The sequence below is a fragment of the Poecilia mexicana genome, unplaced genomic scaffold (genome assembly GCF_051168715.1).
Source record: "Poecilia mexicana isolate PSO_F unplaced genomic scaffold, ASM5116871v1 scaffold_2, whole genome shotgun sequence".
Taxonomy (NCBI): Eukaryota; Metazoa; Chordata; class Actinopteri; order Cyprinodontiformes; family Poeciliidae; genus Poecilia; species Poecilia mexicana.
The window spans coordinates 56,607,624-56,632,987 of record NW_028263371.1 but is presented as its reverse complement, the minus strand read 5'-3'; the positions used below and the strand labels follow the sequence as shown (position 1 = coordinate 56,632,987).

Sequence of the window (25,364 nt, the reverse complement as noted above, 5' to 3'; positions counted from 1 at the left end):
AAGGTTAGCAGCTGCTGGCTTTAGCTTCACATCTGATCCGATACTGACATCATGCCATGGTCAGATACAGGTTCTGGTTCTGGTTCTGGATGGCCGAGTTCAGCCCAGAGATGGAAGCTGATTCTGATGGATAATCTAAACCCTGATGACCCGTTTTATTCCAAAAACCCAAAAGTTGGTCAGAATTCAGGCAGGATGATGATCAGGAAGCTTTTCCTCTCTCCCTCCGTCCCCCGTCTCCCTTTCTCTCTTTGTCTATCGCTCTCTCTCGCTCGCCCCTCTCTCTCTGTCCGTTGCTGTATAAGGCCGTGGATCCTCTGGTCTTGGCTGATTTCGGTGGTTTTGTCTCTTTGTGTAAATATTTGTCCAGTTGGGAGATTAATGAGTCTGACTCACTGAGTGACATCATGGCCGCCACCGCCGCCGCCGGCGGCTCTTAGATATGAGCTAATGAAAGATTGCTGTAGCTTTCCTGGTTGCTGTAGTTTTTGTAGTTTTCCTGGTTGCTGTAGTTTTTGTAGTTTTCCTGGTTGCTGTAGTTTTTGTAGTTTTTGTAGTTTTTGTGTCTCATGTTGATGATTTTCCGTTTTGTGCTCCCCCGCAGGCTCCGAGCAGCAGCCTCGCTCTCAAGCATGTAGACACCATGGTGAGTCCATACATGCCGTCACTGACTCTTTGTTCATGCTGTCATCCACTCTTTACTTGGATTAGGCCGTCCATGAATCAGTTCTTCTCACGGATCAGTTTGATGAAACAGATGTAGGAATCATGGAGCTGAGATCTTTACCAGCTTCAATTTTTAAAATTATTTGTATTAACTTTTATTATTTTATATTCATATTATTATTTTATGACTTTTTTATCTGTTTAATATGTATTTCTATTTTTTTAAATCATTATAATAAATTTATTATTTGTCATTTACTTTATTATTATTATTTAATGTTTTTTTATGGATTTTATTTTTTTCTGTATCATAAGTATCATTTCTTATTATCTATTTATTACTGTTATTTGTTTTCACTATTAGAATTATTATTTCGGGCTGCACAGTGGTGCAGTGGGTAGAGCTGTTGCCTTGCAGCAGAAGGTTCTGGGTTCGATTCCCGGCCTGGTCTTTCTGCCTGGAGTCTCCATGTTCTCCCTGTGCCTGGTGGTTCTCTCCGGTTCCCTGGCTTCCAAAAACTTGACCTGTCCAGGTGACCTGTGACCCCACCTCACGCCCAAAACGTCAGCTGGAGAGGCAGCAGCTCCTCCTGACCCCACTGGGCACAAGGTGGTAGAAAATGGATGGATTATTATTTCTGATAACTATTTTTAGTGTTGTCATTAACATGGTTTATATTTATTATTTATTATTTTTATTGTATTTATTTTACTATCAGAATTATCATTGATTATTACTATTATTATTTTTATATTATTACAATTATTTTTCATTATTTTTGTTATTTTTTATTTTATTTCTTGCTACTTTTATCAGTTATTTTAGTGTTTTTATGTATGTTTTTGCTCTAATTTTTAAAAATTATAAATATTTTCTTCATGAGCGTGGAGCAGTGATGTTTTTCTGCTGCAGGTTAAAGTTTTAGATCGTTGAGGAACATTTTTATCATCGCTAAAGTCTCTGATCCTCGTAACTCCAGAAATGTGCAGCAGATGAACTTCATAATCCGACATCCAAACCTCGACTAGTAAAATCAGGTTATTAGCTGATGAGACGAATACATCCTGGATCCTGCTGTGATCTGTAGGAGCTCTTCAGCTCTGGGCTTCTCACATCCCGGATCCTCAGACTCTGTTTGGTTTGGACTCGTTTTCCTCTGGCGGTTTCTTTCCAAAGCAGAGTCCCACGGTTTGTCTTTGTTTGTGTGTGTGGTCGCTTTTATCGGCATTTCCGAACTTCGCCCAGACTGGAGCGCCCGCTCAATTTCTAAACAAGGTTTTCTACTTTTAGCCTCGATCCAAACTGGGTGCAGAAAACACAACTAGAAGTTCTGCTTGTGATGCGTCCTGCAGGGCGGCGGCAGCGAGTTCGGGTCGCTCCACCGCTGACGTCAGGCGGGCGCCGGCTTCGCTTTTGCCTCATGACTCCACCGCTTCGCCTCCTCTCTGCTTCACTTTCCACCTCTGATCCCCAGCAGCTCAGATCCTCAGATTCATGGAGAGAAAACGATGTTGATGTGATCAAGCATGGGGGGGAGCTTTGGAGGCGGGGAGGCTGAGCATCAGGGCAGAGCTGGCTGGAGGGGGAGGGAGGCCGGAGCGCGAGGGGCGGAGGAGTTCTGCTCGGCCCGGCTGGCCTAAAATTAGAACTTTTTTCTGCTGGGCTGAGAGGGAAAAGGGAGAGGTCTCCGGAGGAAAGTTCAGTGCTGCGCCGGAGATGAACCGCGGCGGCTCTCTGCGGCGGCGGCTGTCCTCCCTGAGGGGGGCATGGCGCTGGAGCACAGGTCACCTCTTCAGGAAGGTAGGATGCAGCCGGGCCGCGGCTCGGCTCGGCTCGGTTCTCCTCCAACCTCCGGCTCTGTCTCTGATGTGTAATTTGTTGGGCTGGTTGTGAAGTCGGCCTCCAGATGGTTCTCATCTGGTCCCACCTCCTCCGCCTCTCCAGGATTCACGCGGGGCGTCTGCCCCGCTGCCGGGCCGGGTCGACCTGGAGGCGGATTTAACCGCCACAGCTTCAGGATTTAAGGGAGCCCCGATGGTTTCTGCTGCTTCACGTTTTTACAACCCAGACAGTGAAAGTTTGATTTCCTTTACTTACCCACATGGCTGCACTTTGATTGAAACGTTGTGGCTCATAAAAAGCTCCATTCAGAGACAGCAGAGCTGCTCTCCATGCTGGAAGCCTGAGGCTAACGATCGGGTTGCTCTGTGCCTGCCCGGTTCGGCTGCAGCTTTGTGGGAACTGCAGGAGCAAACCCACGCAGTCCGAAGCGCCTAAAAATGCCTGTTTTATGCTGTGGCTCGGACTGCAGGAATGTCCTCATTAGAGCGTATCGCCTGGATCTCCAGATTCCCATGAATCCCCCGGGAGTTTTCCTGTAATCATCAGAATAGAGGAATGCTGCTTTCCTGACGTTCCTCTGCAGAATGTCAGGATCTTCTGGCTGCTTCTCATGGGAAACCTTCTGCTCTACGGGCCTTTATTTAAGAAGACCCGATCGCTATGGAAACAGTGGATCAGGTTCTGGGTAGAGCAGTGGGGTAGTCATGATGTGGGACCAGCAGCTGCTTCTGAGTTACAACAGTTTTGGCAAATAAACGATGGAGGTAAAAATCAGTCTGAGGGGATTTCAGAGTTTTGAAACAGGATGATGTTTCTCTCTTTTTATCGTGAACCTGGTAGCCAAACTGGGAGTTTTATCTGGTTATCTCAGGGAGCGGACTGGTTAGTCGTCATGGTCTCCATGGTAACCAGCTCCTCATTCGGATCGTTTTTCACTCTGAGATCTTCCTGCTGCTGCAGATGGGTTCAGTTTGCTGGAGGAGCACAGGGGGTTAACCCCCCCCCCCCACTCTCCCCTCAGGGTCATGTGACCCCGCCCCCCACGGGGGGGAGGGGGGATTGGGCCTCCCGGGCCTCCATGTCTGTCAGATTCAGTGGAGCCAAACACAGTCAGCCACCTCCAGATCCAAACCTCCCTGCTGCTGCAGGAACACGTCATGTGAACCAGAAGCCACACACACACACACACACACACACACACACACACACACACACACACACAGGCTCATGGTCTCCGTCATGTTGAGGTTTTTACTGCAGCAGAGTTTCGCTCTGATCTGCTGACTGAACCATGAAGGAGAACCGTAAAGATCAGAGCTGCAGGTGGAGATCAACTTCCTGTAGAAACAGGAAGTTGATCTGTTAGATGGCTCTACTGCTGTAAACTGCAAAACTTTACTGAGTAAGAGGAGAAGAGATCTGAGTCCAAGTGAAGATCAGGATGGATGGATAATTGGTTGGATGGTTTTCCAGACTTTTCCAGACCCTGTAGAAACTCAGCTCCCTGCTTTGAAATCCTGGAAAATCCTTGAACTGAACCGTTTTCCCTTCAAGGTTTGAGTTGTGTAAATTCTGTGGTTTCCAGCTGTGTTGCCTCCAATCCCAGTTAGTCGGGTTTTCCTCCCAGTAGATCAGACCGAACTGATCAGAACTCCTGGTTCTGGTTCTGGTTCAGCTCGGGTCTCTGACATGTTTTCTACAGATTCTCTGTTTCTCTCCCATCAGGTTTCAGTTCATTAGTTTAGATCGAAGCGTTTATCTCAGATTTCTGATGTTTGTTGGTTTTCTGTCATTTTCAGGGTTCAACAAAATCCTCAAAGAGCGTGGAGTCACGGAGACGAGCGTCCAGGTGGGTTTGCTCTCCGTCTGACGGACAGTTTCACTCGTCTCATCAGTCTGTTCAACAAATGGTGATAAAAATGGAGAAATAAAGATCAGGAAGCAACGTTTGATGGAATAAAGTTGTTGACTTCAGACACTTTGCAGCGATTGTTTTTCCAAAACCTACTTGTGACAAATCGAGAAACTTTTTACAAAAAGGAACCAGTGATCGCTTAGCAACGTTTTAAGAAAAAAACAAAACAAAATGAAAACTGAGAAAAGTTTCTAGATTTCAGTCTTTCAACAAAGTGACTAGCAATAAATCTGGCGACTTTTTTCAAAACAGCAGCTTACAAACCAGAGAGGCGACGCACATCAGAAATGAATCACACATGCAAAGTTTAGTAACGCCAACAATCAATGCTAGCAAGGCTGCTACTCCACCTCCTGACTCGCCACCAGGGGGCGAGTTGGTTTTATACCAGAATGTGGGGCTGAGTGACGCTGGAACCAGTAAGAAAATCCAACTGCAGTACCAACATTCAACCCAATGAGGGCAGCACTGAGACCTGTTTAGCTTAAATATTGTAGAATTAAACAAGATGGAACCATTAGGGACAAATTTAGACATTGGATCTGTAAAAAAGGGTTTAGGTTTTGTTACTCTGTTGAGTTCTGTCAGATTAATTCAAACTAAACGACCCGGTTAGTCAGTTCTGGTTCTCTTCTCCTCTGACTCGTGTTAACTGACCCGATCTGACTCCCAGCCGTCCCTTCAGAATCCTTCCCTTCATCACATGATGAACTTGTGAGGCACTCACATTTCTCTGAATCCCCCTCGCTGTGCGGCCGCGCGGTGCGTCAGCGATCAGCTGCAGGAAGTGACTGATGTCGCCGTGGATTCAGTGTTTATGCTGCAGGCTCTGCCTTCTCCTTATTAGGATGTTTGAGGTGAAGGAATGTGAGCGAGCGGCAGCGCTGCTAACCTCTGATCTGTGCTGTCCGCCTGCAGGAGCGCGAGTCTCCTCCAGGCGCTGGACGAAGGCTACGAGCTGGACCTGATCTACATCACAGAGCGGATCATCTCCGTGTCGTTCCCCAGCAGCGTGGAGGAGCAGAGCTACGCCGCCAACCTGAGGGAGGTGGCCTCCATGCTGCGCTCCAAACACGGACACAGCTACCTGGTACCAGAACTCACTCATGTGCTTCAGCTTCATGTCCAGCTGCCATCATGAACGGTTCCTGTCCAAACTCGACCAGTGGAAACATTTTCTGAGACTCGGCTAACGCTAAAGTCCAGCAAACTACACCTTTACGTTTGTGATGGTAGAAGGAAGAAAGGCTTTTTCCAAGCAGCGGTTAGCCTGTAGGTAGCATCTGATGGTTATCATGGAGATTCACGCCACTAGTTCATTAACATTTGGAGATGTTTCCACCTTCTGCTAATTGCAGAGCTAATTTTTAGCTTAGCGCTTTAGCATTTACATAACCAACCAGGAGAGTTATTTCAAGAAATGCTTGCAAAGGTTCACATTTCGGAATCGTTTTGAGGGGCCTCATCACGTTTTCCTTGTGACACATGGCAGCACTTTAGCATTAGCTTCTGGTAAAGCCATGTTCATGTAGGGCTTTAGCATTATGTGCTTTAGCATTATCTTAAACTAAACTAAGCAGATGCTTTTGATTTTTTTAAGGATTTTAACAAAACTAGGATATAAAAAATCTAAACTTAACTAAATTAGTTTCTCTCTAATGTGTCAAAACGCCTCTGTTAATATTTTCTTTCTGTTCAGCTCTTCAACCTCAGTGAGAAGCGTTATGACATCAGTCAGCTCAATCCGAAGGTGAGTTTCTGCTCTCCACTCGTTTCTCCCACATCCTGATTGCTCTTCATCTTATCCTCCTCTTCCTCCCTCCCAGGTGTTGGACTTCGGCTGGCCTGACCACCACGCTCCGGCTCTGGATAAGATCTGCAGCATCTGTAAGGCCATGGACACGTGGCTGAGCGCGGACAGCCACAACGTGGTGGTGATCCACAACAAGGTGAGGCTGGGCCGGGTGCAGTTCCCTCTGCAGACAGCAGGGGGGGCTGGGGACTGCTCTCTGGGCTCCAGCTGCGGCTCTGTGCTGATGCCCGTCCTGGTGGAACAGGGCGGGGTGTTTGTTTGGGTCAGGTTCCACTCGCAGGCTTAGGAAAACACAATCAGAACCGTCATCATGGCTGCTCAGCTTTATTTACTCTTTCGCCCTCAACAGTGCCATAAAATCTCAACTTGACCAATATTTCCCTGTTGTTGCTTCACGTTAAACTTTTGTGGCGAGCCACACTCATCTGGCGCCAATAAAAACGACATCCAAGAGCAATTACCGAGCTGATGCCCCAAAATCTCAGAACGCCTGGATGTTTTCCTGTCAGACCCGCCGCGCTCCTCGTTTTCAGGCCGCGTTCCCACTGGGAGGTTGCCATGACGACTGCAGCTTTTTTTTATTATTATTTTGCTCTAAAAGTTGGGAAATGTAGCTTGGAGGAACCGGGCCATGTCGGGTTTCAGCAGATCAACAAATTATTTCCACTGCCTCAGCGCGGTTCGAGCAGCTGCAGTTTATAAGGCAGAAACACTTTGAGTCGCGGCGATCTGCTGCAGAGAGAAACGGGAGGAAATCACTCCAACCGATCTGCTGCAGAGAGAAACGGGAGGAAATCACTCCAACCGATCTGCTGCAGAGAGAAACGGGAGGAAATCACTCCAACCGATCTGCTGCAGAGAGAAACGGGAGGAAATCACTCCAACCGATCTGCTGCAGAAAGAAACGGGAGGAAATCACTCCAACCGATCTGCTGCAGAGAGAAACGGGAGGAAATCACTCCAACCGATCTGCTGCAGAGAGAAACGGGAGGAAATCACTCCAACCGATCTGCTGCAGAGAGAAACGGGAGGAAATCACTCCAACCGATCTGCTGCAGAGAGAAACGGGAGGAAATCACTCCAACCGATCTGCTGCAGAGAGAAACGGGAGGAAATCACTCCAACTGATGCCGGAAACCAGAGAAAACGGCAGGCAGGAATCCCTTCAAACCGCTTCACATGTCATAAAATCCGTCCATCGCCTGTTTTCAGGTTTTAGGTTCAGAAACCTCTTGGCTGAAAAAGTTAACAAGTGATTTTAAATTGGGGCGCTGCTGGACTGCGCTCTCCTTACTGACGCCTCTCTGGTCTGTTTTCAGGGGAACCGGGGCAGAACCGGTGTGGTGGTGGCAGCCTACATGCACTACAGCAACATATCTGCCAGGTGGGTCTGGAGTCTCCGATCAGGCGCCATGTTGATGACCGGACAATGAGGAGCCAAACATGTGATGCTCTCAGTTCACACAGCTTCCTCAGGAGCAGCAAACACTGAGATACGCTCCATGTAATTATGAGCAGAAAGCAGCAAGTTAGCTAAAACTGTCTCTGCATCATAAGACTCGGATTATGCCAGACGGCCTCTGCTCTTTTTTTTCATGGGTTTGTTTTTAGGATCAAACGGTAACAATCTGACGAACACATGATGTTTTCAGATCGCCTCCCTTCACAAGCTTCAGTTTCTGCCTTAATCTGATTATCCTGGAAGTTTTTCTGAAGCTGACAGTTAGCAGCCTGAGAGCCCTTATTAGCAGCAAGCTGCCTGAATGTGATGAATCTGATGGATTATGGGTAAATCAGATTTACAAATACAAGATGGACGCCTTAGAAACGGTAACGGTTGCTACGTTAGTCATGAAGGTGGTGGTGGTTACGGTAAGCGGCTCTGCAGACGTCCTAACCTGGCCTCTGTCTGCTGCAGCGCTGACCAGGCTCTGGACCGCTTCGCCATGAAGCGCTTCTACGAAGACAAAGTTCTTCCTGTGGGCCAGCCGTCTCAGAAAAGGTCAGTGACCCAATGACCATGTGATGTTGTTTGTTTACACGTCCAGCATGTAACTAGCTGTTGGATTAGGAACGATGACTGTAGATCATCTGTGATCTGTGGTTCTGGTTCTCTGATCCTTCAGGTATGTGGAGTATTTCAGCGGCTTACTCTCCGGCCAGATCAAGATCAACAACAAACCGCTGTTCCTTCATCACGTCATCATGCACGGCATCCCAGACTTCGAGTCCAAAGGAGGTCGGTTTCCCATCCGGCTCTCCACCTGCGTCCGACGCCTCCAGCCGTTTTCTAACAGCTGTTTCTGCCGCAGGTTGCCGTCCCTTCCTGAAAATCTACCAGGCCATGCAGCCCGTCTACACATCTGGGATCTAGTAAGTCCTAGCAGATGCTCACACTCAAACGCTTTTACAAGATTCCAGGGATGGAGAACTCGTAAGGGCTGGATAATAAAGAGCCTGATTTTCCTTTATTGCCAAGTAGTATCGCCTCCTCTCTTGTATAGGAGGTACAGGATATTAATTTGTGACTAGAGAGCCAATGAAAGAGGCAGTCAGGCATCTGTGTGGACGCCCTCAGGGTTGTTCCTACATGAGGACCCTTGAGGGTTCCCACAGTCAGAGAGGAAGCAACTTCCTTTCAACCAAGGAGACGATTCAGCTCTTCTTCTATGGTAATAAGAGCTGAAGAAACGCTTTGAACCGATGATTTGGGAATCTGCAGGGAGATTTCCCAACTTCTGTAAATCTCAGATCTTCACTGAGCTCCTTGGTCATTTTACACCCAACATGGCTGTTGGGTTAGAAAACCTTCCAGACCTTTCTGCACCAGGTAGTCACTCCTGAAGAACAAATCGGCTCATATCCACCCAGGCAGTGGGATGGCGTTGGCTGTTTCCACCACTGTAACCAGTAAGATGATGTCATCATCTGACATTTTGTCTCTTCTTCCTGCAGCAACGTTCAAGGCAACAGCCAGACCAGCATCTGCATCACCATTGAGCCTGGTCTTCTTCTGAAAGGAGACATCCTGGTAAGAACTGAGCCGATCCACAGAGCAGGTAGTGACTGGGAAGGAGTTCAGGGTTCCAACTGGTCCCAGTAAATGTCCAGAAACCTCTCAGGAACTTTCCTTAGGAATGTTTGGATCTAAATCAATAAATGTTTAGTCATGGGAAGCCATACATGTGATGTTTAATGAATAATAATATGTAAAAATATCAGTTAGAAGCCCAAATGTTGATATCTGTGTTCATATCCTCACTATGCATGGAATATATTTAGCTGGTCATTTCTTTAAACTTACCTTTCTGTTGTCCACAAGCTCAGATGTGCAGCTCAATATTTAGCTAGCAAGCTAAACATTTAGCTTCCTAGCTAAATATTTACTTTGAATCTTTATATTTAGTTTGAAACTGTGGCATTTAGGAATGAATGAATAACATGGTGAAATTATGGATCCCCTCTTTATGTTCTTATAATAAGCTAAATGACCCAAATTTCTGCTCACGTTTCCTGCAGTGTATTATCAGCCTGGCGGGCCACCAGGCTTTACTTGCGCCCCCACCAGGTTAAGCATTATTTGTTTATTTTAGGGTTTTCTAATGTTTGCCTTTAAGACTTTAGTTGGTATTGTTAACAGTGTCATCCAATAACATAACTACCTAGTGATATTTAAAATTTTCACTCCAAAACTCGGTGGGCTGCTGGATCCCGGCTCCAGCATCCGTACCGCCGGGCTCAGCAACGGAAACCTGCTGCTGTTAATACTTCACTCTGTAACTTTACAATGGAACCCCATAAAAACCTCTTCCTGACCAGAAACCCGTTTAAAATTCTATATTTTCCTCAGTAATGATCATTTTAAGATCCCCTTAAAAGCGGCAGGCCCAGCAGGCAGAGTGAGTTCGGGTTCTGGGGAATCTTGTTGGTTTGTTCCCAACAGGACGGCCGAGGAAGAGCCGGCACCGTACGAACGCTCTGCAGCGGCTTATGGGGATTATTGACAGAAGCAGTAAAACGAGGGGAGAGACCGCTGGCCTGGATCCTGCAGGCCTGTTTATAGAGCCTCGTTAGCACACGATGTGTTTCTGATGCAGCAGTGGGCCGCTGCGGACTGGGTTAACTCTGAGAACCGGTTCTTTAGGAGAACCGGTCCAGCAGTCATGTTATTGGTTTTATTTCCATCCTGTCGCTGAAACCATAAAGTTCTCCATGAGCCGAGTCCTCCGGGTCCATCAGAACAACCACTCTGCGGTTCTGCTTCTGGCCACAGACCCAAACTCGTATCTCATCCCGTGTTTAAGGCGGACTAATGGATTCTACTGAATTAATGATCAGATGGAGCTTCTTGTTGTTGTGATTACAGGAACGGACATGATGTCATTGTGGGCCGGGGGCCAACCCCCAGGGGCCCAGGGTCTCTGATTTAACTTTAGGATGGAAATTTATCCTGAACATTGATGCTGGTTCATTTTTAGGACGTACAAACTGAATGAATTTCTGCACATTCAGGTTAATTTCTTATTTCTAACGAACATCAAACGACAAAAACAAAAATAGCTTCTGGTTTTCCATCCGGTAGAAAGCAGAGGGACTAAATTAATGCATCAAATCATCTATTAGCATTTAGATGATTTTTATTGAACTCAGTTTGGTCACTGATGTGTTTAATGAGCAAGAAAAAAAATCTGATTTCTCAGTATTTGAGCTGCTGCTGGTCCTCCAGGAGAAACTGGCTGATTACAAAACTGAATCCTGAAAAAGAATCGTTCGATGTTGTGACTGAATCATTCCTGAATGTGAACACAGATCCAGATCTCGTGTTTATAGAGGAAACATGAAACAGGAAGAAGCTGCTTCTGGTTCAGAACTGTTAGGAAATAACAACCGTGTTCCCTCAGGTTTCTAAAAGCACATTTGGAAAAATTTAATTTGTTCATATTTTTGTTTTTGGTTCCGTCCTGAGAGACATGTGAACATTTGGTTGTTTTAAATCGACCAGTTTTGTCTTTATTAAAGGTTTTCTTCCTGATCTGTCTGGAGCCAAATCTCTAGAAATGAGCATTATGCTGCCACTTCCGTGCTTCAGCATAAGAATAATAACAGGGAGAGACAAACTTCATATTCCTTCAGATTTTCCAGACATGTTAAAAGAAGCTGCTTCTTCCACCAGAGAAAGTTTTCTTTGTTGAGTTTGCGGTTCGGTTCAGGGTTCTGGTGGTACCTCTGGACTCACTTCGAGGCTCTAATCCTGTATCCAGGGGTGTGCACAGACATTTTGGGGGCCTGGTGATCAAGTGGGGAAAAGGCCCCCCTGTGCGGCACATGAACCTGATTCAAACCATTAGCCACATGCTAACAAGCTTGAATCAAGCAACATTACATAAATGTGAGGGCTTGTTAATGTAGCCCCAATGCTACTTTGGGTCACACAATATAAAAGACATTTAAAATATCGTTCTCAGAAGGATGCTTCCTTTGTCCAGAGGTTAAAGGTCATGTGCTCCAGCACCACATAGCGTCTCTGTGCTCATTCCTGCCAGCAGCTGTTAGATCCCAGACGGGCTCCTGGGTCAGGATGCTGTAGCAGTCTGTGAACCATCCAGCGGTCTGAAGGTGACCTCTGTCTGCACTGTTTGACCCCCAGCTGAAGTGCTACCACAAACGCTACCGCAGCTCCTGCAGAGACGTGATATTCCGGGTCCAGTTCCACACCTGCGCCATCCATGACCTGGGAATCGTGTTTGGGAAGGACGAGCTGGATGAGACGTTTAAAGGTAACAGGACGTTTCTCCTCTGGGTTTCACCTGTTTGATGTAGAAATGATTCATGCTTTAAAATGCTTCCTTTGTTCAGATGACAGGTTTCCAGAATATGGAAAAGTAGAGTTTATTTTCTCCTTTGGACCAGAGAAAATCCATGGTAAGCATCAGTGAGTTCGAACCTGTCTTTGAGTCCAAGCTTCTGATGTAAAGACGTTCACGTCTTCTGCTCCTTCTCTTTGTACTTCTGGTCAAGGTATGGACCACCTGGAAAACGGGCCGACCGTCTCGGTTGACTACAACACCCAGGATCCTCTGATTCGCTGGGATTCCTATGAAAACTTCAACCAGCTCTGCGAGGACACCACAGATGGTGAGAACCAGAGTCTTTATTCGGTCTAAATATTCAAGAGGAGTAAATCTCTGCAAACATTGTTCAGGTGGAACAGGTGATTAAATGCTGGTTCTTCTGTGCCTCGTTCTTACTGAGCGGAATGGGTCGGAACAGGTCAGAACGGGTCGGTATGCTGTTTTATGACTCTCCTCCATGGGCTTTAACCAGTTCTTCCCCAGTCCACCAGATTTATCTCCAGTGGCAGGCCCAGTGTGGTCCCTCCTCATTTTTGGAACCACCTCAGGGTTGGAACCAGCCGGTCCAAGCTGGATACTGTGCACAGATGATTTGATTGGCAGCAGACCACATTCATTGATTGGCTCGTAGATTTATGCCAACCTCCCCACCATGAGACTGTTGTAGTTGGTGAGACGGCAAGCTGCAAATTCCTAACTCCAAGGTCAAACCTTGAGGTTTAATTTGTGGAGGAAGAGTTCATACAACGCCAACTGGACGGGCCAACCCGGACGAACAAGTAGACTGAGAGATTTTGGAGAAACTGGTTTGGGGACGCACACAATGACATCATCAGAGCGTCGACCACAGCTCCCACTCACACACTGGAGACACACCCAACTTGGCTATAACAGATGTTAACCACTGAGAGTGAAGCCAGGGAGTGGAGAGGCCCAGTGAGAAGCTGGACTCTCACTTGGTGGGCAGATTAAACCCAAAACGCCAAACATCATCCTAGTGCGACAAGTGTGGCTGTCACAAGCAATGACGTCTTTCTGTCCATCAGTCCATGGACTGACTGACCGTTGTCGGTGTTGTGCGACACCTGTAGCTCCGCCCTAACCGTACCGTTGTCCTGTGAACCTATAACTGAAGGAATGATGCAGAAACAGACAGAATGCTGAACCGCATCGACCCGTTCTGAAGGTGTATAAACCTGTGATTGGATCCAACTCGAAGGTCTAGTACAAGGACTGAGAGTTTTACTGACCGTCCAATGATATTCAGTGATGTTGGACCTTTTAGTTTGTCTAAATAGATTTGTGTTTCATGGCTGTGGCTTGCTGTGTGGAGGTCGTCTCAGCTCTTGGGTTTTGTGCAGCCATCCGGTTCCTGTAGGACCAGACTGAGAGCTCGGTCCGCATTGGGACTCGATCCCACCAGGGTTGGGCTTGGTTCTGTTCAGAGGCTGCAGGTCTTGGTGCTGAGCAGTTGGATGAAGACAGATCCATCCGCTCTAGATGTCACAGTGTAAACATGTTTCTGTGTTTGACAGGACTGAGCTATAATTGGCACAAAGACCTCTGAACCAAAGCTGCTCTTGTTTTCTTGTGGGCCGAGACGGACCGAGACGGACCGTACCGTCCCGACGATCTGCTCTGCATCAAAAATATCCTCACTTCATAAACTTGTTGTGTTTTATTATGTCCTGAAAATCGCCCCACCCGGGTGTAAATGATGGCCGACGGTGAAGGGAGACGGTTTTATGGCCCAAATCATCTGTGGTGAAATGATCACAACAGAGAAGCCAACCGGGCCCAGGAGACCCGGGTCTGCAGACATTCCTGGGCCGAGCCACAGGCATGGAGCGAGGTTTCCCCTGAGGCGGTCGCGCTGAGACCAGAGCGCCGCTTTCTGTGCCACCCAAAAAAGGAAGCGACGCCACGCCCTGAGCGGCACCGAGGAGCCGACCCGGACCGGCCCACGCCGCTCCACAAAACACTCAAACAGGAAGTGTGTGTGTTATGGGAGGGGTCAGGCTGCTGTCCTCACATCCCCTCCCCCACCTGTTTTTATTAGGCTCCCAGTTAGTCAAAGGTCAGAGGTCATTTGGCTTCCCTTTATCACAGCTCATAAAGTGTTGCTCCCTGAAATAGATGTTGCTAAAATAGAGCAGGTGAAAGTCTCACCTCATTCTGTGGAGGTGTGTGTGTGTGTGTGTGTGTGTATGTGTGTGAGTGTGTGTGCGTTTGTTTGTAATACCTTGTGGGGACGATTTTCCTGACATATACTACGTTGTGGGGACCGGAGCCTGGTCCCCACGAGGGGAAACCCTGTTTTGGGGTCAGGGGTCAGAGTTAGGGCTAAGGTATGAATTGAGTTTTGGTTGGTTAGGGTTAGGAATGTGATGGTTAGGGTTAGGAAAAGGGTAAAGGGTTAGGGTTAGGAAAAGGGTAAAGGTGGTTTAGGCTGTAGAAATGAATGGAAGTCAATGGAAAGTCCCCACAAAGATAGCAACACAAACGTGTGTGTGTGTGTGTGTGTGTCACATCATCCTGAACTAGTGGGATCAAAACAAGACAAACATGTTTTTTAAAAACCAGCAGCCATTTTTATTTGAATAAATTTTATTGATTCTTAAATTCTGTTTAAAAACTGAATTTAATTGATTTTATATTAAACTTTAATTTATTGCAGTTTTTACTGTAAGGTTTGAATTATATGTATATAAAATATGAGACTGAACTGGCTGCATGTTGTGATGATGTGTAGCAGAACCGTTTGGATCTACTTCAGACTCATGAACAGAACCAGTCTGACCCGGAGCCTTCAGCCGTCAGTCAAAAATCATCTGTTTCACACGGTTCTGCTCAAACACTGAGCTTCTGGTGTTTCTGCTGAAAATTCTGCCAGAGCTACACAGAGATGCTTCAGATCCAAGCAGATTCATGTGGCAGCATGGCCTAGTCAAAGTCCAGAACTAAATTCGATTGAGCGTCTGTGGAAGACTCAAAAATTGATGTTGGAAAAGTTAATGAACAATGGAGAGAGGTTTCAGCTGCAGTTTGTCGGTCTGAGTTCGTCCTTCCAGATGACTTTCGGTGGATTCCTGTCAGAGCAGTGAACACTCAGCGTCTCACAGATACAAACATGCTGGATAGTTTGAGTTCTTCCCTTGTTTATCACAGTTTGGAGGCAGGTTGTTGTGTTTTTGTTTTTCCTCGGCTGCAGGATCAAACCCAGCTGGTTTTTATTCCCCGGTTCGGCTGCGCCTGCCGCTGCTCTGAGGAGCTGCAGGAGTTAACGCAGACTCCTGGTCCAGCGGCGGGGCGACGCAGCGGGGCGGCGACTCTGTGCTGCTCTGCTTCAGACTGCTGTCTGCAGCCCAGGGTTCGGCTGTGCTGCTGTTTTTCTGTGACGCTGCGGGGAGAAAAGCTGGGAGGACATGTGAGTGGGACCCTCTGGACGCAGCGGAGCCACAGCCTCTGATTCACCAAGTAACATCAACTTATGCATTATCCTGCTGTCTGGATGTTTTAACTGTGTGAATGTCGATGTTGGTCCGGGGCTTCTGTCCGCTTTGTCTTCATATTTTGATCATTTCTGGGATCTTCCTGGAATGACAGAGGAGAAAAACCTCCAGAGGTTTCAGTCGGCTGCAGTTTACAGTTTGAGTTTCAGTGATTTGGAGACATCAGCCCTGAAGGTTCAGATGTTCTCAGCTGTGGTCAGGTTAACTGAGGTTCTGGTACCAGTAACGTCTCCAGGACCAGCTCAGACCTAAAGTGACCTTGATTTCTCTGTAAACAGATTTTCTTCTGCCACAAAGTTGCCGTTTCACCTCTTCCAGCAATTCCTCGATGACCTCATGCATGGTCGCTCCGGGTCGTGGTTGTTTTCCCAGCCGAGCCCGGTCCGTCTGTCCGGTTACAGTCCAAACAGCAGAACTGGGATTCAGGAAGTCAAACTGAAACTTTGAGTCCAGAAGGATTCAGGTTAGGATTGGAGTGAATTAAAGAAAGACGCTGCTAGGACTTTGTTTTCAGCTGTAATGTGAAGCTTGTTTGCAGTTTAAGGTGGATAAGAAGCAGCTGGATCATTGAAAAGATCTATAACTGAGACTTTAAAATTAACTTCATTCATCTTTAGCATTTTGTAGCGATTGATCTGTAAAAAAACAATTTAAACTGGATTTGACCCGGATGTAAGTGATGCACGGCAAACTAAACAGCTAGATTCCCAACATCGTTCATCAGTTACATTTAAATATTTATTTGATTGAAATTATTAAAAGAAAAGCGGATAAAGTTAAAATGAGATGGTTTTTTTAACTAATGTTCCAAAAGGAAAACATGAAAAGAAGAACTGGGCCGAAAGCAGAACCCTGAGGAACTCCTACAGGTCATGGCTCAGGACCTGATTCATGTAAACGGCTGGTTGGAAGGCAGCGTATGAACCAACGATGCTGACCCGTTCCCACCGCCGGGTGACCTTCAGTGGTTCGCTGAAGGTCACGTTCCATCAAGGAATAAAACCCAAACCTGACAGTTTGAGACTCTGAGGTTTGTCGGAGTCGGTTTGTCGGGGTCGGTTCGTTGGGGTTGGGGTCGGTTTGTTGGGGTCGGTTCGTCGGGGTTGGGGTCGGTTTGTTGGGGTCGGTTTGTTGGGGTCGATTCGTTGGGGTCGGGGTCGGTTTGTCGGAGTCGGTTTGTCGGGGTCGGTTCGTTGGGGTTGGGGTCGGTTTGTTGGGGTCGGGGTCGGTTTGTCGGAGTCGGTTTGTCGGGGTCGGTTCGTTGGGGTTGGGGTCGGTTTGTTGGGGTCGGTTCGTCGGGGTCGGTTTGTTGGGGTCGGTTTGTTGGGGTCGATTCGTTGGGGTCGGTTTGTCGGAGTCGGTTTGTCGGGGTCGGTTTGTTGGGGTCGGTTTGTCGGGGCCGGGGTCGGTTTGTCGGAGTCGGTTTGTCGGGGTCGGTTCGTTGGGGCCGGGGTCGGTTTGTCGGAGTCGGTTTGTCGGGGTTGGGGTCGGTTTGTTGGGGTCGGTTCGTCGGGGTCGGTTTGTTGGGGTCGGTTTGTCGGGGCCGGTTCGTTGGGGCCGGGGTCGGTTTGTCGGGGCCGGTCGGCGTTGACGTCTCAGCCTTTGTGTTGGCAACAGGCTGCCACGCTATCGGCCCCAGTCTGGTCCCAGGCTTTGGCAGATTATTCTGCTTTGACTCCAAACAGCTCTGGTTGCGTAACGACCAAGATGGAGAACTAAAGGTCCTCTAGTCCAGGCTGCGTCGGACACAGAGACAACAAGTGCCTTGTGCTGTGGAGTGTCCCTGTTTGGATCATGAAGGGGCCACAGAGGCAGAGGGCCTCTGCAGGGCGACCGGGGATACGGAGCTTTGTTAACAACCAAATGCTTTGTTTAAGGACTTCCAGGAGAATTAATGGTGTATCTGCCTGTTTTCTTGGTCTGTGAGCTGCAGAGCGGTGCTGGTTATCTGCTGCCCATTATATGTCTGAATGAATGGGAGGTCTGTTATCGTCTAATGGAAACAGCTTTATTCCAGCTGTTAGCAGTCAACAGCACAGCTTTATACAGCTGATTCGGCTGAATGAGCCAAACACGACCAAGGATGTCATTAATTATGGGTCTTTATCCATCTGGAAAAAACCATACATGGACAGTTATGAGGAAGGAAAACGAGGTTACAGCAGATGATGCAACCCCCGATATCCGTACGTTAGCTGCTTCCTTCTGGCCAAAGCTGCTGCCTTCCTCTAACTGCAAATGATTAAACTAGTAAAAAGTTGCCATTAGTTATTGGAAAACTGACACTTCTTTTCGGTTAATGTAATTTTACATGTATGCTGCTATCTTTTCATGAAAAATTCTCCTGACATTTTCAGAAATCAATTTCCCTATCACTATCTTTCTAGCTAGCTAGCCATATTTATACGCACTTTAAAACATCGAGACTAGCAAAGGTGTTTAACAGAAATCATAAAAGCATCAAATACAAATCTTTCCCCCCTGACTCCCTTTTGTCTTGTTGCTAAGCACGTTCCTTGTGTATGTTAGCTAGCTAGCTAGCAATGTCAGTTTCCAAAAGAATCTGAAACGTTTGAAGCCAAATTAAGAGCATGAACCACCAACCTTTGGTTTCCAGTCGTCCTCCCAGCATTCCCAAAAACAACATGAACACATGACTTCTGTGGTTCTGCTGCCTTATTTATTGTCCTCCGGCCCGTGGGACCTGTTAGTGTGGCTCGTTTATCTTCCTGAACAGGCCCGCTCTCAGCCGAGCTGTGAGACAACGAGGCCTCGGCTTCTCTATGAACTCATTCTGGTTCCACTGGGAAACTCGCTTCGCTCTGGTTACCGTCTGTCTTTTGATACTCCCACCACTCCTGGTCCTTGTCATAACACGATACTCCTCATTCCACATGGAGCCATGTTTTATTATCATGAAGTGACTATGTTGGCGCGTCCTACATCAGAGGCTGGTCACATTAGATTTTGGTTTATTGTTTCATTCTCATCAATAGTCTTTTGAACCAACGTGGGGGAAAAGTAATCACCCCAAAACCCAAAAGAACCCAAAAAGGTCAAGAACTGATGAACAGAGTCAGAGGATGTTGAGTCGTTTCCTCCAGTGGTTCCTGGTGCAGCGCCCCCACAGGTGAGGAGGGGAACAGGTTGCTCAGAGGATTTAGTTGGTTTGACACAGAGCAGTGAGAAACAGAACCGCAGAACCAAACCAAAGTGTACCAGACTAACAGGTGTGGAAACGCTGCTGTATCTTTGTCTTAATGTGGCCACCAGGTGGGGCTGTTTTCACTCTGGTGCTACATGTCAATGTGGAGGGTTTTAGCTGTTGCTACTTTATTTGTGGTTGCTGTAAAACTGCTGACATCATGATTGAAAATCAATTACTTTGCTTGTTCCATTATCTTGTCCTGTATTTTCCAGTCCTAAACACTTTGCACTTCCAGATATCGACTCACCGCGACTTCTGATGAATATTTGATGAGCTGCAACATGCTTACTGCGACCAGTGTTTTGGGGATAAAAGGGTTATGCACTTTGCCAGTTTCATTGGATTCAGCTATGCTTTACTGCATATTGTTGCAGATCTTGTGGAAGTATTTCCAAACCCTCTGTATTACTGTAAGTAAGAATCACTGAGCTCTGGCTTACAGTAAAGGCAGCCTTTGTTGGCAAATCAATGGTTCAGCCATTACCTTTGTCCAAATACGGCCGCAGACTAAACTTACATACGATTACAGCATCATGCGCGGCCTCTGGGGCGTATTAAATGTAAATACATGTAGCGCTATTCTGGTCCTGCTGAGTCGCCGTGGGGAACATTCCCAGAACGCGTTTCATGATTGCTTTTTATTAATGCAGTGCTTCAAACACAGAGGGACCAACAGGAGCTGCACACATGTGTGTTTGTGTATGGACGCCGCAGGAGTAACATGCTATTTCCGTTGTAACGAGGTATCTACTGCCACTGGGGTCGGAGGCCGAAGTTCAAAGATGAAGAGGTCAAACAGTTGCACCATATGGCTCACAGAACCTTAAAATATCTGGCACCACCTAAATGCGCCTTAGATTACATCTGTAAAAAGTTAGAGTTTATCAGCTGTTGTTCTTGTTGAGGATGATCAGAAATCAGCTTCTGTTTCCCTCCAGCTCAGCACATGCTCCGCCTTATCACATGGACGGCTCAGTCAAAGGTTATTTGTAGAGGCTTATGTGGATTCATTTCAAGCAAATGAAAACAGCAGCAGACGCATCAACATAAATAGTCGTTCGGATCGCAGACGAAAGTGTAAAGTGACGGATTAGATGTCCTGTAGTACAAGAGGAGATGCTGCTCGTTCGTTAAGGACGGATGACTAAAGTCCTGGAATCGTTTGTCATCAGGGGAAGAACAGAGTCGTGGTAAAAATATTTTTCATATTGTTATGGACTCTTTACCCATAAACCTGCTTTGAATTGGTGTAAAATATGATTATGAATTTAAAAAACTGTTATCCAGAGGTTGGAGTCTTCAGACAAAACACAGTAAAGGGCCTGAATGGTTCATATCTCCAAACAGTTCAGAAAGAATGATTCTTTGAACAGTTGGCGGTTCTCGTTCTTCTGTTCGGCCTGCAGCAGGGCGGAGTTCCTCCGGCTCTCAGCTTGTTAAATCTGATGTTGGATCAGGTTCCTCTTTCCATTACAGTCGTGTTTTTAACTCCAGCAGGAGAACTGAGCAGCATCCAGAACAGCTTCTGGATTATTTCATTTATTAGTATAATAAAGGCCTTTTTGCAGAAGGATGTGTGTGTAATAGAGTTGGATGAGGCTCCATCAAACCCCGTTCTGAGGAATTCGGTGGCCCCTCAGCCTCCACCTACACACACCATCACACACACTGTTGTGACAGACCTCCCACATGCCCAAACAGAACAGGGGCAGCCTGTGGAGCAGAGCGGACCTCGGAGCAGCCTGCAGCACCGGCAGCTCCAGCTCAGACACAAAGTGGCTCTGCAGAGGGAGGAGCAGCCAGGAGCCGCTCTGCTGACCCCCCACGGCCTGGGGCTCCGCCGCAGGGCTTCCCTCCTTAGCTGGGGGATGAAGGTTGTCTGTCACTCACACAGGTAGGAGACCTGCTGGCTTCCTGCTGTTTCCCTGCAGCGTGTCGAGGTAGTGAGTCTGGGAGTGTTGACTACAGGACAGGTGATAAAGAAGGTGCTGAAATTAGAGAGCGCAAAGGGCTTCTTTCATGAGTAATGTCTATGTTTATCTGCGTGACTGAGCGTTAAACATGTCTGCAGGACTGATATCAGAGCGTTTTTATGAGCTTTACAAATATGCAGTGATGACTTTTTTCAGACCAGCTGGACATTCAGTGGACATGTGATAAGAACCCAAAAATGTACAAAGTTGGTCCCATTTGGGTTTGAACTGTGTGATCGTTGGTAGAAGACGACTCGGCTCTTCCAGCATGGAGTCTGCATGTGTGGGTTCTGCTCCAGGTTCCTGCCAAAGTCCAAAAACAGGACGACAGGTCGACTGAGCTGGAATACGTTGGCGAGTAGAATGACTTTTCACCTGGTTGTTGACTGAAATGGGTTTTGGTCCTGCAGCTGTGGTAGAGCCAGACACCTGGCTGGATGACCTGAACAGTCAGTGAAGGAGAAAACAAAGTGAAACAAAGCTGGTAATCAGTTTGACTCACTAAGAAGCAACATGCACTTTTGGTTTGTGTGGATGTACCATTGTTACAATGGCAACACACACCGAGATGAGTAAAGATGGATGAATCACATGGTCACTGCCCAGTTCTCCTCCGTTTTTGTTAAATGAATCTAGCAGATGAATAAAAATCAGTTTTAAAACTCATAACTGCATATTTATTAAATTCCACTGTAGGACTTGGCCCTTTATAAGTTGTGTTTAAAGCTTTATTGAGTGTCTTTTCTTGATCATCTATGCATCACGTCAAACATGAAGACGTTTATTTTCTATGCCCAGCCTCCCTGGGGGTCTTCCTGGGTCAGCCCAGGAGGCCGCCCCCCAGGCTGACAGCGCCCCCTATTGACTACCGCTGAGATGAAGACATCTATAGGCAGCGTCTTTGTGCAGCTCCTCTCTGTTGGACAATCAGAAAAGGATACATGTTCATGCTTTGTTGTGGGTTTCTGAGAAAGTTTTGTGGAGGATTAAAGAACCAGGTATTGCTTTAATCTGAACTCTGATCCATGTATGACGAGCAGAAAGTTTTAAATCTTTAGTCCGACAAGTTGACTGCTTGTTCACCGATGACAGAAAAGAGCTTTGTTTGTGGCTCTGTTTTAACTTTCTAAGTGCCTCTCCTGGTGTGTGTGCTTGTTTTTTAAACAGGAGAAACCTTCTGGCCTCTTTGTCAGTGAGAGGAAAATTTCCAGTGATGACTAAATCTTTCTGACTGGGACACCCTATATCCTTACAAGCCTTGGCTGCAGCTGTAGGCTGTAAATGCTAGACAAGTCTTTGTCTGATTGACCAGTATTAGTCAGATGGCACATATTTATATGGTTAGCTAAAAAAGGGGGCAAACCCTGGTGATTTCATATTTTCCACAGCACAATCTGCAGTAAATGTTCATTTCCTGAAGCTGGTAGAAAAGTGGAAATGCGCCAGCAGCGCCGTTGGCTGGATAGCCGTTCTTCATAGCTGCACACACTTTTCTTCTTAATGTCTTCATTTATTTTTAGTAGATTGCTCAGTTGTATCGGTAGTTGCCGAGTCACCGTGGCTATGGGAATGTGTGGGCAGCTGAATATAAATGGGTTCTGAAGAACAGACACGTTGTTGATCAGGCTCTAAACAGACTTTGTTCTATTTGTTTCAGACGTCATTCACACCCAGGGGCCTCTGGACGGGAGTCTCTATGCCAAAGTTCGTAAAAAGGAGTCTGGTGAAGGAACGGTCACGTCTAATGGCCTTCCAGCCACGGCTGTTGAACACGCTCTACCTGCCGGTGACCACGCCCTGTCAGTGAGCAGCGATTCAGGAAACTCCACTGCCTCTATCAAAACTGACCGAACGGATGAAGCCACATCAGCACCTCATGCTTCCACTGTGAGCCAGACTCACGTCGCCCTGGATGAGGCGTTACCTTCAGTCCGTCAACAAGCTCCACCAGCACAACAACCAATAAGTCCCAAGGAGAAGAAGGAATTAGAGCAACTACTGAGTGGACTGGAGGGGCCGTTGCACAGACAGGCCTACTTGTCCACACCAACATCTGCTGCCGCTGCAGGAATGCTTCACCTGGTGCCCGCCCAGGTCCATGTAAATGGGCACAGTGGTATCGATCGTGAAACGGACATCCTGGATGATGAATTGCCCACCAGTCAAGAGGGCAACAGTGTGGACAGTCTGGGGACGTTTTCCTCCACAGATGGACGAGCTACACCAGCTGATCTTTACTACCAGTCTGAGTCACTTATCAATGGCCAGGAACCTGTGCCGTATCTGGAGCGCAACATCCCAGAGAAACCTCTGGAAACCATTCAGCCACATGTCGGCAGATCTGATAAACCTGCTGCTCTGATCCAAAGTGATTTAACCCCATCATTGGAAAATTACATGGCTACCCAGAACGGCAACTTGTTTCGTTCTCGTTCCTTTGGTGCCGAGCCAAAGTCCATGCCACAGGCTCCCACCCGCACCACCAGCAGCAGGGACGCCGTCCAACGTGGTCTCAATGTCTGGCAGCGATTTGGAGTTCCAGAGGAGCCAGTAACTGAAGGAATCACATTCAGTCCACTTCCATCTGCATCAATGTCCACTCACCACAGCCTGCCGCAGTTCCCACACCGCCACAGTGCTTCTCAGGAAGAGATCGAGCAGTCTATCGAAACCCTTAACCGACTCATGTTGAACCTGGAGCCCAGCCATTCAGTCGTATCAAAATCCCAAAGTGCTCCACTGAGGGACATGGTGGTGACCACGCAGCCGTCCTTCTCCCAGAGCCAAACCAGACCGTCCCTCCAGACTGATGCTGCCCTGAACGTTGCCGCTCCAGTTCCCAGCCTGGCCAGCAATCTGTCAGTAGCTCACACATCATCTGGGAAGCCAGGTTCACCAGAGCCCTCACCTTTCAAAGGATCTCCAAATTACTCCTCTGCAACCAGTGGTTCATCACAGATCCCTCTCTCTTTAAGCCCCCACCTTCAGCTCAAACCTATCAGCACATTCCCGACAAGCATCCAGCCCTCAGATGTTTCAGAGTCCCAAAGAAGCCCAAGTTCTGCCTCAGCGTCATCTCAGCCAAGAGCCGCTGAGCCAGAGGAAGTCTTCAATGTAGAAGGTCTGGTGGCCCAGAGAGTGGCAGGTAAGACCTTTTCATCTGTTGTGTTAGAAAATAATGTCCTACCTTTTTTTTTTTTTTTTTTTGGGCCACTAAACATGTACACACCCAGTTTGGCCCTAGTGGGATCTCATCTGCCATCAACATGAAGAAATTAAATAATCTGGAATAAAGTTGGGCTGCAGTTTCTTGACATCTTCTAACCTGCAAACATCACCAAAGCCAGATTTTGCAGAGGTTAGAGAGCATATTAATGAAGTTACTATTCAAAGGTATCAGTCTGGAGAAGGGTACAAAATGAGATCTACAGCATTATATCAACTTTCTAGAGCACAGTTAAGCCATTCATGTTTAGAAACAAAATAGGACGACTGACAGAAAATATATACGCTTCAAAAATTACACAGAAACAGTGTGGCTGTCCAGAGGTCCACCACCGAAGGGTCAGCAGAAAGTATTGGTCAATTCCAACTTTATGCCTGGACTTGGTTGAAAGACGGATTCATTCAGGGAAAACATCCAGGCTTGGCTAAAATCTCCTAAATCCTTGTGGAAGAGAGTATTCTGTATTCTGGTTTGAAGGAAACCAACTGGAATGTTTGGGCCACAATTCCAGAAGTTCTGATCGGCACAAAAACAACACGGGTCATCACTGAAAGAAAACAAGCCCTATTGTGAAATGTGGTGGTGGCAGAATGTGTGGTTGGCTTTCTTCAGACGGAGCTGACGTTTCATTTAGGCAGATGAAGTTAAGAGTAATAGAAATGTGTGTCTGTCTGCCAGAACGATGGACAGGTTGTTACTTTTCATCTTCAGAGTCTGAATGCAAAACAAAACATTACCAGAAGAAAACATGTTTTGGTGGTCCAGAGATAGAGGGGTCATCTACCCAGGTTTTAGTTTCTCTGCCTGTTCAGTTTGTGTTTGGGTCTAATTGTTCAGAACTTAAGTCTCATTAAATGTGTAAACAATCTCTAAATAATTTGTCTTGGTTTCAAAATGTTAGATTTAAAAATCTGGAGTTTTTTTCTTCATAAAGTCCACACAGCTTGCCCTCATTTGGTCTTCATCTTTTTGAGGGGCAGGACAGACCAGAGGAGAAAAATGGCCGAAGCCGTTGGCTGAAACATAAACACGCTCTGGTCTAATCTCGTTTCCTGGCCGTCTCCATCACTCAGCCTTAAACAGGAAGAGGTTTCCAGTCCGGCAGGTTGTCAGAGTAAAAGCATCTGACATCCTGCAGATGGTCAGGCAGCGACGGAGAGCAAGGCTTCTGGAACCAGAAACAAGCTTCAGTTCATTTTAGTGCTATTCAAATGTTTAACTTGCCGTTTTATTTTAGTTTTGCCGTCATGTGAGAACGATGTGTGTTTTGAACAGGAGCACATGATGTCTGTTATCTTCTGCTGTTATTTTCAGATGACCTCATCCTCCCTCTGCTCGTCTTTCTTCTAGTTTATC

General features: G+C 47.0%; 1 protein-coding gene across 9 annotated transcripts in view; it reads left to right on the top strand.

The window, feature by feature from the left end:
- The window catches only part of tns1b (tensin 1b), a 127,786-nt gene that overhangs the window by 85,918 nt on the left and 16,504 nt on the right, over positions 1–25,364 (top strand). For 8 of the 9 annotated variants that reach the window (XM_088003326.1, XM_088003330.1, XM_088003308.1 and 5 more), the window contains 14 exons: positions 605–646; positions 4,309–4,358; positions 5,343–5,514; positions 6,124–6,174; positions 6,251–6,373; positions 7,557–7,621; positions 8,156–8,239; positions 8,364–8,476; positions 8,550–8,610; positions 9,193–9,268; positions 11,885–12,014; positions 12,094–12,159; positions 12,256–12,372; positions 22,440–23,927. In XM_088003326.1, coding sequence (XP_087859452.1) covers positions 605–646; positions 4,309–4,358; positions 5,343–5,514; positions 6,124–6,174; positions 6,251–6,373; positions 7,557–7,621; positions 8,156–8,239; positions 8,364–8,476; positions 8,550–8,610; positions 9,193–9,268; positions 11,885–12,014; positions 12,094–12,159; positions 12,256–12,372; positions 22,440–23,927 — 2,638 coding nt within the window. Of the gene's footprint in view, positions 1–604; positions 647–717; positions 2,468–4,308; positions 4,359–5,342; positions 5,515–6,123; positions 6,175–6,250; positions 6,374–7,556; positions 7,622–8,155; positions 8,240–8,363; positions 8,477–8,549; positions 8,611–9,192; positions 9,269–11,884; positions 12,015–12,093; positions 12,160–12,255; positions 12,373–22,439; positions 23,928–25,364 lie in introns of those variants that run through there. The other variant, XM_088003318.1, reaches the window with a different exon arrangement.